At 32.4% G+C, this 14,672-nt stretch overlaps 1 protein-coding gene across 1 annotated transcript in view; it reads right to left on the bottom strand.

Annotated features, from left to right (window-relative positions):
* Positions 1-1,152: 1,152 nt before the first annotated feature.
* Positions 1,153-14,672, bottom strand: part of LOC307195881 (neurexin-1-like) — a 752,915-nt gene continuing 739,395 nt past the window's right edge. Inside the window, exons 11-12 of the mRNA XM_079940449.1 lie at positions 2,003-2,032; positions 1,153-1,238 (exon numbers count right to left, since the gene is read on the bottom strand). Of these exons, the coding sequence (XP_079796575.1) occupies positions 1,186-1,238; positions 2,003-2,032 (83 nt within the window). The 3' untranslated portion in view covers positions 1,153-1,185. The remainder of the gene's footprint in view (positions 1,239-2,002; positions 2,033-14,672) is intronic.

Raw genomic sequence — 14,672 nt, 5'->3', positions numbered from 1 at the left:
AATACGATTAAATTACATTATTGGAAATGGTTGACCAAAACACAAACTGCAATAGCATATGTTCTCTTTTTATTGGCTCAAAGTATCCAAACATTTGTTTCTAAAGCTCTATGTTACACATTTAAAACTTTGATATCATTTCTTATTTATTGCTCTGCTCATGTTCAGTGCTTTTTCAAACAGAAAAGTTTCCCTGCTAGATGACACTAATGTAAAGGTGCAGAACTGTGAGCTTTGGTCTCAATTCACCAGATTAAGATTCAGAGCAAAAGAAAGATTCAGAGAATTCAAGGAAACACATGCCTGTCTTTAAAATAACAACAACAACAAAAACCAAACAAAATAAAACAAAACTAGAGACCAAGGGCACATTCACCAATACATAGTTAAAAATGGTTACTTTAAAGGCTATGACACATATTTACCACAGTTGCATATCATCTACTTTCTTTTAATGAAAACACTAAACACAACGTGGATGGTTCTAAATGGCAAACTAAGCATGCTTTTAAATTTGGCACCAATACTGTCAAAGAGTACACATGCCTGACTTACCAAGTGATGCAGAAATGTAAACCTGAGTTGATAATGTTCTTAAAACAAAGTTAGTATGCACAAAAGAGAGAGCAGGCTCGTCTTCTCCTTTGTCTCTTTCAGGACACTGCCTTTGCAGGTTACCGTGGAGTCAACGTGTATATATGACATCTAGCAGACCACAAGCTGATGAGCCCAGAGCAGCACCATTTCAATGCTGCACATGCTTAGACTTACATCCCTAGGCAGAATGGCTGGGGCAGGTGCGCTCCAGAGTTAAATGTTTGAGGATGATATATTTCTGGTGGCTACACTCATCATTTAACTACCATAAAATGATACTGCAAAAACTGACACTGAAACCTGTCACTAATTTCTAAATATGCTAATTATACTAGCAGCTGACACGAAAAATAAGTCACTCTAAAGAGCAAGAAAAAAACAAAGGGAAACATTTTGATGGATTTTTCTTACCTTAAATTCATAAAATATTCATTACCACACATACCTACCTCCCAGTGCCCATTATTAATGCCAAAAGGTCTAAATACATTTGAAAAATGTATTTTGCAAATGTTATTCACACTGATATTCATATAGATGATATTAAGAAGAAATAAAATAATGTTATTCATATAGACGCACTGTTATTCATATAGATGATATTAAGAAGAAATAAAATAATGTAATACCTTTACTTTTACCTATGGATTTGATGAAATGGTTCCATGAAGAAAGGATTTCCATACAAAAAGAATAAAGAGGAGAGAAACAACAATAAGAATTATGAATATATGTATATGCACTACTCTTTGAAAATTAAATATACAAGAAGGTATAAATAGGATTTGAACACAAATGGAGATAAAATCAGTACATGTTGAGAAATCTGCCTTTTTTAAGGCAATACATGCAAAGAAATTAGAAAGCCCATGCTCACTTTAAAAGACTACACAAAAGGAGATACACAATGCTTATAGGTAGAAAAAGTATTGATTTTGTAGGACACTATACTCAGCATTCGAGAAGCCAGAAGCCAAAGATGTCTGCATGTTCCCAAACTGACATGCATGGGTGAAAAATGGACTCTTTCTGGTGTAGTACATAAAACCAAATATCTTTTTTCATATGTTAATTTATGATGGTTCTCGGTTTTTCTTTACTATAACTACCCTTAACTGCATATGCTGATAAATGTATGAAAACTTTCAATTACAAGTTCTTATGTCTTATTTAGTTGCAGATATTATAGTGCAAAGAATAAAGGAAAATAAAATCAAAGGTGCAAACCAATATCAAAGCAACAAAGGGGAGAAAAACACATGAAAAAATGTGAACAAAAATTATGTATTTAATTAGCAGCCAGATAATTTGCAAGCATTTGCCCATCCTTTGCAGTGATGGTTTGAAAGCAGCTACAGAACAAGAAAACACTGAAAGCAGAGTGGAAAAGGAACAGAGCCCATACCTTGGTCGCCCATCATCAGGTGCGCCAGACCTTGAAGGGAAACAAGAGCACAGTCAGCAATAAACAAGGGAGCATGGGAAGGCAGGGTTGTCACAGTGACAAAAATGTTCAGTGACAGACATCTTGTTTCCTATGAGACATGTCTGTATCACAGAGGCAAATCAAAAAGCATTCTTTCAACTCCTGGTTGGAATGCTTTGGGGCAAAGAGTTATAGAACTGCAATTTAAACAATTGCATATGCTGCACCGTGTATTTCTTCTATGTATCAGTTGGAACATTCAAGAGCATAAGAGCATGACTTAAAATCCAACCAATCCCTTAAATATTGCACTTGCCCTTCGTGCCCTTTGATGAGACTGTTTTGAACACTGCCCCCACAGGGACTGCCATTCTTTGGTGATGAAATTATATTTTAAAAAACCCAAAAGAATACCTGAAACATGGGCTGGGTCTGATCTTTTTCCCCTCATCAAAAAATGAGAAGTTTCATAATTAAATGAAAAAAAAAAAAAACCACATCCTTAGCACACTGAAATGATAATGCAGAAATGTCTCCTTGTCTGACACATGTAGCAATCGAATAAGCTTGTTCAAATACAAAAAAGATCATCAGACATGCAGGTGTAAAGTTTGAATTTACTATAGAATAATGTTTTTAAGAAACAATGGATCACCTTTAAATAGGGTTAAGTAATTTCCCATGGAGAAAAAAATTATTCAGCATTTTACTTAAGCATTACTTAAATACTAAACTATGAGTTATCATGAGTATATTTAAGATATAATTTCATCAACGAAGTTTTCTGAAACAATATTGAATTCCCTTTATTTAAATTATTTTTTAACTCTTGCTTGACAATTTCAGATTAAGATCACCCCTTTTCTAAAGAATACTAGCAATGTTCTTTTAAAAAAAATTTCACTGTCCAAGAAGATACGACTTACTTTTTAGCATTAATTCCTAGTTCTTTATTCTAAATTCAGAAATTAAGTTACTTTTCAATCCCTGTATATTTCAAGAATATGGGATAATGTCAAAGAAATATAGCATACATACAAATTTAATAAAATGTGTATTTCATTTCCCACTGTTAGTTCAAATATATTTGAGACTTTGAGCTACATAACATTGTGTATTACTTGCATCAGTATTGAAATAATCTGTATCATTTCCTTAAAAGGGGTATTTAAACATTCCTGTGGAGCAGATACAATTAAAATCATCATATAATCACAATATAAACATTATTTAACATAGTATTTTAAAGTTTCTGAAATCTAGCTTCTTTTGTATTTTCTAAGTGATTTTAACCCCCCCCCCAAAAAAAATCATACAATCAGTTTAAAAGGTTTATGACCTGTTGGTGACTCATGATATCTTCTATGCTTAAGAATAGTGGCTTATCTGTCCAGGTTATATAATTTTTCATTTAATTTCACTTTAAATATTACTATACATATTTCCTAATAAAAGTTTATAACTTTTTTGTAAACTATTGATAAATCAGGGAAATATCTCTGTACAAGATATAATTTTTAGATTCCTCAATGGTTTTTAATACCACCTTAGTGAGAATGGAAATTTTTAAATCTCAAAAGCATTAACATTGTTCATGCTATACTTTCTACCTCTAAAGGAGCTAAACTATATTGCCAAAGTGGAGTTATAAATAGGGATGTTAAAAATTATGACTGAATAAACTTTATTACAATAGTTTATGAGCCTATACTCTGAAAATCTTGTCAAAATTTTTCATGGGATGAGTGTGTGTAAGGACAGGGGTATTCATGCTTATTAAGGTGATTTTAAAGCTCCTTGGAATGCAACTGGATTTAAAGAGAAAAGAGCAGAAACATGGAACATTTTACAGGATGGTTAAGGAAATGCAAAAGAAGTCAAAAAGATACTTAAAAAAACCCTTTTGATCTCAAATAACATGCACAATTATAAATGAGACTGATTTTGAAAGATGTCAGTCAGATCTGCAGCGTAATATCTTTTCCAAGTACACACTCACATGTTATTTAAATTATAGTATAGAAAAAAAAAGCCATATACAGATGCAACACTTGGAAAAATAGTCACTGATGATTTCTTTTAAAGTTTTAATCTATTTTACTTAAATAATGAAACAGAAATGTTTAGCAACTAAGCAATTGAAAGAATCCATGAAAGAATCACAAATAATATGCTGAAACCTGTTACTGATCAACTTTGTATTATCATGTATTACTCTTTGAGACATCAAATCTTAGTAACTTTAATGGTTATTTATCTGTAACATTAGATGGGGACTCTTTTTCTAGGGAATCCATCACTGTGCAGAAATGAACATTATAAATGGCTATATTTCAAAACATTGTAACAAAATAAAATATGCTAAACACTTTCTTCTGATATAGATACTAGTAAGTTGTTTATGCAAGAACTGTTAATGCTGTGATTATGTAAGTTGATAGGACATAAACTTCCCTTTCACAATTCTTTGCTCTTCGTAGTTATTTTTGTATTTTTATCCTTTACATATTTCTTTGGCAGCACATGGACTAAGTTCTTTAAAGGTAAGAATGTTAAAATATGAAACTAACACAACATGGAAAATCAACTACATTTTGATAAAAATCTTAAAAATTTTTTAAAAGAATGTTGAAATATGTTTTAGTTTGTTGGATTCTACAGGAAAAATGTGTCACTTGCTCAAAATTCCTTGATAGATATAACTTTAGAAAACCTTAAACAAATACCATAATTTTATTTAACAGACACAGAATATTACAAATATACTTACCAGTAATCACGCTGGAGTGCTGTATGCTTTCATTTCCACTGGCCAATGGCTTATTTTTAATCTAAACTTATACGTCTTAATTATAGTCAGTACTTTATTTTGTGTTTTTTTAATAAATCAAATCATTTGAAACTAGACCAATGGGCTAGAGATGATGTAATGCTCAACATTTCCCAAAGAAATCATTTTGACCAAGAAAAAAAAAATGGAGAAAGAATCATGCACTGTGTTCAGAAACTGCAAAGAAATACTTTCTCATTTAAAATAAAAGAAGCAGGATTGTGTCATTTTTCCATGCAGAACACTGAAATAAGTATTCTAAGGTTCATATGGGATGCTGAAGTCCACCAAACGCTGGAGTTAAGGTTGAAGGAGTTTCATATACTTGGGGCTGATGGAGTTGAGAGTGTGTGTGTTCTATATGAAAAATGATACACAATCCAGAAATCAGCAAATACTCAGAAAGAAGTTCAACTTACCTTCTATATTTGAGATGTACTCTATTAATACTAAGAAATAAAAGGCAAATGAGCGTTGGAAAATAAAGTACAAAGCACCCACCTTCCACATTGTTGTCTTCTGAAAGCACATGACAAGGAGGGAGAGAAAAGGAAAAACATTCATTAAGCAGCATGCAGACTGGACCTTGCCTTTGCATGTCTTTTTCATGCAAGGCACCAAACACATCATGCAAGTGCTCCATCGCTCCCATTCAAAGGGGAAAACACAATCACGGGAAAGCAGGTTCCCTCCCATTGGCAGCATTTAAAGAATATGAGACAAAATTACAGTAATACTGCTGTGTACTGAGCAAGGAGTGTTCAAAAGTCTTTCACTGCCCTGTGTAAAGCAAACATAACTCTTACATGTTGCTGGCATGGTTGCCCTAGGCAATTATTTTTACAGCTTTTCTTAAAATAACAATTCTAAAAGATTCTATTTCTAAATTCTGACTTGGACTTACTTGGACAAAAGAAAGCTCATTGCAAATAGCCATGACATTTCACTTAAAGGTATGCCTGTTCTACCAACTATGTAATCGACTTACTATAATGGCCTTTAAATATTTCTAATACTTCAATTTCTTTCCTTAAAAAAAACACAACATAAATGTATGCACCTAAAATCTATCATTTATTTAGCTTGTTTATAGTGTGTTCATATTTTATCACACATGACGATGGTTTATTATAATTTTTAAATGCTAACTTTCAAAAATGTTAAGTAGAAAGAGTAATGAGTACAAGAGCAGTCCATTTGGCAGCGGTCCTTTAGGCAGAGTATATCATGATTTATTCACTTTGTGCTTCTGTTTAGGGTGAGAATATGTATGTAGTTAAGATAATGATAATATTGGGTGAACTTTCCCTTATATTTCCGTATATTTGCACAATATTTACATATTTTTATATATTTATTTAAGTATATTTCCATATATATATATACAAACACACACATATATACAATCAGATTTTGTATGTCTTTCCTACACATAATCAATGTAAGGGTATGGCTTTCCTACACATAATCAATGTAAGGGTATGGAATTTAAAATATTATTAGTATATATTAGGCAATTCAAGTACTATTTGAGACACCGGGCTTGGCATCAGGTAAGAAATGGAAGGAAAAACTGTTTTACGGCACTAGGGAGAGAGCAAGGTTTCAATACTTATCAAAATGTTTTCAACAGTAAAGTATATCCATGTTGACATTTCTTGTCTCATTCTTGTATTTCAATTAATTAGCTGTATTTTTTTAGCTGTATTTTTTAAACTGCCCATTTGATGAAAAGTGTTTATAAAAAACAAAACAACAGCAAATGCAGTAACTTGAAAGAAAAACAACTGTAAATGCACCATTTCATAAGGTTCAACAAATAGCTTTTTTAATGGTTAAAGTTACTAATGAATTAAAAAATCATCAATTCTGTTTAAAATATATTAGGTGGAAACTGAGATATCAACACAGGTACACCTATTGATATGGTCTTACATAATAGAAAATTGTTAGTGGATAAATGTGGACAACAACATTTATACAAAATACTTGGTTTGCCAGAGCTCATTTTAAAAGAAATAAAAAATGATTGAAATATTTGGTATGTGATATTCATCTCCTGTTTGATTTAGGCTTCCAATCTACCAAATAAGGAATTAGAATTTGTTACTTTTCAATGGCAACTTGGACATGACATGGACACAAATAGTAAAGTTTCATTTTATTGTTTTATATTGGAAATCATACAAAGATATAGATTTTAATGTTATATACTTTGGTTTTTACAATGACATCCTTTGAAATTCTATTTCCCACCTAAGATGCTCATTTTTCAATAAGTTTATTAAATATGTAAAACAACAAAATCAGGGAATTTAGAGGACAGTCCTTTGGCAAATATGGTCATGAGGAGTACAGTCCCAGAAAGGGGTTTTGGAAAAGTGCTGCATGAAAATCTAATAGGGAGGGAAAAGAAAATGAAAAACAAGTCAACAAAATAAAACAGGACAAGTCTTGACACAAATTTTATAAATGTGCTTAGTAGGATATTAGGAAAGGAAGGTGCACTAATAAAATCAAGGTCATTGACTTGGTTCCTTGAAAATGAGTTCTCTTTTCCCTCTTAACTAAGGCACGGAGCCACAGGCAATACCACTGATCCCGCCCAGTCATCCAGCATTTCTCTGAGTTATTCATACAGAGAACCAGCTTAACTAAAGGAGCTCCTTTTATGCAAATCCAAGTCATGCCCAAAGTGTAATCAAATCCTGACTTGACCATGTTCAGAAAAATAGTCTTCTCCGAAGACTTAGATTTTTTTAAAGAAGTACTAGAGTGAAAGAAAGGGTAATATATTAACTCTTATTTTAAAAATTTTAAAAAAAAGAAGAAAAAGAAGAAGAAAACTGGCTTAGAACAGACTTTCCTTGAGTTTCTATATATTTTCAGATTCAATCATAGTATAAAATACTTCTCTTTTTTTGTTTCATTCTATTCCACCCCTTTGGTAAGCATTTGTTAGCTTTAGTTGACTTAAAACCTGTTAACCTAGAGATGACCTCTAAGTTATTTCAGAATTTGGAAGTAGCTATAAATGGCAGAAGCTCTAGCGTTTACAATCATTCTCTACGTATTTTTCTTTTTTTCTTTCCTTTCTACTTGGTTTTTGGACTAAACAAAGAATATCAAGTTTAAAAAGAATAGTTTTTCTCATCACACCAACTTTTGCTTTCTGTTTGCGATCAAATACTATTTTGGTTTTGAGCAGCAACAGAGAGAGGTGCTGAAATTGGCATGCTCCAGTGTAAAGGTAAAGCAGTATATTTTGTCTTAGTGTAAGGTAGAAAGCAGTCCATCCAGCCTTACCTGCATACATTGTCAAGTTAGGGAAAAGCTCTTGGTTTGAAGAAAACCCTGGCTTCTTAATTCTGCTGACCTAATCCTGCTGTGTACATGAAGTGAGCCTCTTAGTAATCAACTTTATTATGATCACCATGCCACCTATAAAGATCACACTCTTTTTCTTTTGATTGTGAAAATAATAAATATAAAACCATGAAAAAGATAACTTAAACCTTATTTTTCTTTCAGATAAGACATACTTCCCTCACAGAGACAGAAATCAAACACTAGAATATCAGTCATGTTATTTGTGTGCTGACATTGAGGGAAGCTGCAGACTATTAAATTGTACGTTTTAAAATTACTTCAAAAGAGCATCTTCACAAATGTTTTTCCTTTGGCCCTCAGCTTATAAGAATGCAAGGACGGTAACTTTATTATGACAGTGTTCTTTGCACATAATCTTAATGACATACTACTTGGAAAAGAGAAATGAATAAGGAAAAAATGTTCTTGTTTCAATGTAAAGAAAATCAGAAATTTAATCATGACAAGTGAATAAATTAAAGTTTGGACTAAAATGTCACAATTAACTCCTTTTTGTATAATCAGTGTTTAAGCTTAGCAATATGAAAGGCTTCATCTAAATGCACATGCAGTAGTCAACTTACACACTACATTCTACATTAAAAACTGGCCAGAAGAAGTCTCCTGCCCTCACTTGGGCTTTCTTTCTCCGTTTCAGCTTTCTTCCTTCTCTGCTAGTTGCCTGTGACTGGCTCCCTTCATTTTCTTTCACTCCCTCGCTCCTCCATCAAAACTGCCACTATCTCAGGCGGCTTCCCACACAGATCTATGCCCTCCACAGTGGGCTACATAGAAAAACTGGTGGCGGGTGCTAACCAGCAGAAGGAGGAATTCAGAATACAATTTTATTTCCTTTCTTAACATACCTCGAGCTTGCTAGTGTCTATCCTCGTCTTTCTAGCCCCTCACATTACTTTTGAAGATTTCACCCCTTATTTGGAGGACCAAATGCCAGTATAGCAGGGTCTGGTTCCCATGGTGGCAAAGGATGGAGTTTTGTTTTATTTTTCTTTTGGTGTTAACAGTGAAAGCCTTTAGAAAACCTCAATAATCTGGGAATGCTTCAAGGACTGGGAAATGGAGAAAATCATTGGTTCTTTGGATCTGGGCAGCAGTCCGCTGGAGGAAGACAAAAGCCAGCCAGAACCAACAGGAGGTGCAAACAGAAAATGAAGCAGAAAGGTCCATTATGGAGGCTTAAGGAAGGAAAGAAACAGCCTGGGCAGGAATCCGGCTAGTTGCAAAAATGCTTTTTAACAGGTGGGCTAGGCAACTTATTTCAAATTCACGTAAATGACACTCCCACTCAGCCTGCTGGAATCTGGATCCTAGGGCATGAGGGAAGCCAACTAGAGACGCTAATTTTTTCTCTCTTTTCACTGTTCAGGAGTGATAAGGGTATCTCTAACCAACTTGAAGCAGCAGAGATGTTCCTGGCATCACACTTAGAACTATAAAACCATTCTCCCTTGGAACATTATGGGCAATGTCTGACTATACTTTTGGTACAATACAATGTGTCAAGTATATCATGGAATTAATGAGTCCTTTGTGAAGTGGTCTGAGTTTACTTTGCCTTACAGTGTTGTTTCCATGGGAAATGTGATATGTGTTTCAACCTATTTATTCAAATAACTTCTGAGATTATACTTTCATAAGCTGGAGACTCCCTCTGTTTCTGCTTCACAAAGTACCTACCAATTTTGTTACAAAGAACTTGTGGTATTCGATTCAAAATGTTCCATCTTGTTAATGGAGGAAGAAAGTAAGAAAGGGAAAGAAGGAAGATAGAAGGAAGTCTAATTATATGGCAGATTCTTCTGGTGTTTTAAGCTGTTCAATTGTCCTAATAGAATTTAACAGTTATTAGTCAACATATTAAAGTATATATTAAATAGCACGCATAAACTATATTGCATACAATTTCACATTTTCTTTTCATGAGGGACTATTACAAGGATTTTATTTTGCTTTTATAGCCTCAATTCTTCCCTACATCTAAACCTTGAGAGTTAACATTTATATATTCATATCAATAGCTGGACTTAGGGAAAGACCACTGCATTTAACAGTGACCATAAACAGAGCATAGTCTACACCGTGTGTGCTCATTTTTATTGTTTTATTGCTTACTGAGAAATGGACGTTTCCTAGTACGGAACTGACAGATAACAGTGAACAGGGTGTTACCATGTACTTTCCCACCCAAGCTCAATCATTGCTACACAAACTCTCCAAAGAAAGCTGGTTTTGGTGAGTAGTGCTTCCTTATTAAGAGTCCAAAGTCACCACATTTTAGGAGGAAAGCTCTTGGTTTGGAGTTGAGAAAATAAATTTAAATACACCCCTACCTACCTACCCAACATATCACCCCTTCTAGTGGGTGTGCCAGTACTCAGATGGGACTTTTCTTACAAGCAAATAAACAGGAAACATCCTCTGGCTTGTGTGGTACCAGCAGAGAATACTCCACAATGTGTCCTAGGTTCTCCAACATTAAATAGACAGTAGGTGAATTCTGCTGAAGGACACCAATGGCCCTTCATGTGAGAGAACTGTCTAACATATGCTTGATGTGTACAGTTTTTTCACAAATCATTTTATTACAGAGATGTTTCAAATAAACTTTCAAATCCTTCTGATTTTACTCATTTATACTTAGCTTCTCAGACAAATCTATTTAATTTCTCTGAGAAATAAAAACAAACATATTTTGTCATTAAATTAAGGGGATATTGCACAAAAATATGACTAAACCATACTGTAAGAAAAAGTCCTAAATTTAGAGTTTAACAAATTAGATTTGTACAAATTGAACAGAAAATAGTTCGTATGATATAAAACTGACCTGTCATTTATAAATACATTATTATATTTAAGGAAAAATAAAATTTTATTTCAAAATAAATAATTCATGTTATCTTTAATCCATTAGGACCTTTGCACATTTAACAAATAGTCTGGAAGAAAAATGAAATAAATATTAAAAGGATATTTCAGTTCTTCAAGACTTTTTCATTTTCTTTAGTGTTTAAAACTCAAGATATTTGCATATTTTATAATTTATGGTTAATTTAATTTTAAAGTTTTATAGAAATCACTGAAAATAATTTTAAGGGGAATTAACTGGGTTTTTTTTCCCTAAATGAATCAGATAGTATGTTAAAATTTTCCAGGAATCTCTCAGAGTTGACTAAAATGCTACCTACAATGAACCAAATATCTAGTAATCTTTTCACATGTAGGACATTTGAATAGGAGGAAGACTGTTGAAAAGAACTCTTCTGCTTCTCCAAAGACTGAAGCACTTATTAGTCCAATAGTACCTGGGGTTGAAACATATAAAATTATTGTTTTCAGATCAAAATTGGTTAAATAGCAACAATTTAATATGGTTAGATCTAATATTTGTAAGTTGGTGGTTTCTCTACAAACTGTGCTATTCTCTGCTTACTAAATATAATGTAGGAATATCAGGTTAAGACAAAACATTAATGCATTCCTCAGAATCAATCAGTGGAGAGCAGAAAATAATCAGAGCAAATGCAATTTTTATTAAATGTTTTATAAAATGTTATGAAGATCTCAAGTAACTTCTTCTAAATGCTCAAGAGAAATAAGAATAAAAAATAATATACTAACTCTTGGGTAGGCCTTACCACTTTAAATGTACTTTCATAAACATTATCTTATATAATCTTTATATTATCTCACTATGGTTGGGTGACTTGCCCAAGACACCCAGATAAAAAATAGAAGATTTCAAGAGTATACAGAAAGTATGTTTTAAGGCTCCTTGTGCAAGTTTGTGTAGATTTCAAAAAAAAAATTGTTTTTCTTTTGAATTTTATTTATTTTTTATACAGCAGGTTCTTATTAGTTATCTATTTTATACATATTAGTGTATATATGTCAATTCCCAAAAAAATTGTTTTAAAAAGAAAATAAACATGAAGAATTTGGACAAAATAGGGTAATGCTGAAGTGTCTAGTAAGGTGGTGCGATGTTCCTGGAACTATTATCAAAATATATTTATTATTGTCACATTTTTTAAAGTAATACAATAAAGAAGTATGAAGGCTGTACTCATTATTTCTTTGATGCTGTTACAAGAAGGTAGAAATATTTAGGGAAAATATTTCTTTCTTAATTGCATTTACGTGTTAACTCTATAAAGTCAAAAAATATAATACTATTTCCTTTATTGAAGAAAAAAAAAAGGTCCCAACACTCTTCTTCCCTGTACTATTAGAATGAATTATTTCCCATAAAAAATTTAAAAAACATGTTTATAAAACCTTTGCCCTATTATAATAGCAAAGAACAGGTGTGTTTACCCATGGGCATTCTAACCACTAGAAATAAAAGGGAGAATTATTCCATAATTTCTTGCTGCCTTTAAAATTTAAAGGAAAGTGTTCTTTTCATTCACGGCACATAAAATTTTTCTTCCCTTTTATAATATCTGAAACAAAAGAACACTTTCATTCCAAGTCAAATATTTTGGAGGGTAAGGCAATATAATACGAATTTGCCGCATATAGTGTATCTGCCTTTTCATTTTACTTATAAAATGCAAATCTGATAAAAATATTACTTTTATTCCTTTTACATACATGCTGTATAGTAAATCTCCTCGGAACTAAGCAGCAAGTTCTAATCTTTTAAAATTTGAATCAATAGACAAGAAGAAAGAAAAACTAAATACATTGTCCAGTCTCCTATTTTCCTTAAAAAAATACAGTTTTATGTTACAGGCTAAGAATAAAATAGTTTGTTCATAGGTACAACCAATTCTAGATCACTGAAAATTTCATATATAGAGATGTTTGGGCTAATGTCTAGTACTTAAGTAGACCCATATGAATGCAGGTCCATGTTGAAGAGGGGACCATAAGCTTGAATAATCTATCCTTTATCTGTTGATTTACTGATCCATAAAATCGAATCACTACAAATACAAGCTTTTAAGGTAGCCTTATAATTCCCCATCTTATCTTGTCCTGAAATGGACATTTGCTGCTTAAGAAAGCACTCTGAAAGATAAAGAAAAAAAAAATTTGGACTCTTGTAGAGCATATGTAAATGTTAATTCCATCATTCAAAACAGTTCATTTTATTTTTTAAAATGGAATAATATGAATATGATATAACATTATTTCTTGACGCTTGTACAAACTGCTTTCTGATTGCTGGAACACAGACTTTTTTTTTTTTTTTTGACCCAAATGACTTCCAAGATAAAGACTTAATTTTCAAAATAATCTCATCAAGTTACAATTCATAATATATTGCTTCCAAATGTGTAGCAATACAATGCTATTATGACCACTTCAATTCATAAACTCCATCCTAAACATCAATACTTTTCTCAATATTCCCCATTAGGTCGTTAATATTATTGTCACAGATTTTACCTGTAAGTCTATGACAATGTTTTTTACATAATAGTTTAATAACAACAGGGGTTTTCAAATTAGTAAAAAGCATCCTCCATCACACAGTCTCATACAGTGAATTCTCTTACATTATATGTCAAAGACTTCTCTTCCTATAAAATAGGCTTCCTACTGAGTACTATACTATAGGAAAATAAACCGAATGGGCAAATAAAAGGATCAACGTTTCTGTAACACTGAAATACGGCAGAGACAAGGAATATAAAAGGATAAAAGAAGCAGCTCAGACCTCTAGTTAATTCTATAAAAGTCCAAGATCCTATCAAGGGGCTATGACATGATAACAAATGCGCCACTGAGCAGGCAAATAAAAACTATGAGTAGGAAGAATGGAAAAATAACCCTGAACATGGAAGCATTAATTGTGACATAGTAAAAAAAAAAGGAGGTGGCAAAAACATCTACGAGATGAAACAACAGGTTAAAGAGTTTCATATAAAGAATGAAAAAGGTGAAGAATAAAAATTGAGTGGATCTGCCGACTCTATTTTCAGTATTTAAAGAATATAGGCCTGATCATAAAATTAAACATCGTTCATTTTATTATAGAAAAGTACTCTCATTTATGATTGGTTAGTGACATTCAATCTCCATTTTTACAGGGTAAAGAAAATGAGTCAATGTAAGAATGGAAACAGAAATATATTTATAGCCTCAACATCTTAATAACATTTAATCTAGATATCCCAATGAGCTGTTGTCTGGTAAATAAATAAAGTATTGAAAAGGAAAGATGATTTCCAAAGGGTCCTGAGTTCATCTGACATCTAAGTCCAGCCTCTGCCATTAGAATGGCTTGAAAGGGATAATCCAACATAACCAGATATTTATTTATCTTATTTCAAAGAAGAAAATATATGTTTCTAAACCAGAATAGCATCCTGACTCAGTACTTTTTATGGACTGAATGTTTGTGTACCCCCAAAATTCATGTTGAAACCCTACTTCTCAGTATGATGATATTAGGAGGTGGGGCCTTTGGGAGATAAT

This window comes from Stenella coeruleoalba (assembly GCF_951394435.1).
Source record: "Stenella coeruleoalba genome assembly, chromosome: 13".
In the NCBI taxonomy this organism is placed as follows: domain Eukaryota; kingdom Metazoa; phylum Chordata; class Mammalia; order Artiodactyla; family Delphinidae; genus Stenella; species Stenella coeruleoalba.
The sequence above is the reverse complement of the archived record's forward strand: the minus strand, read 5'-3'. Positions and strand labels throughout refer to the sequence as shown.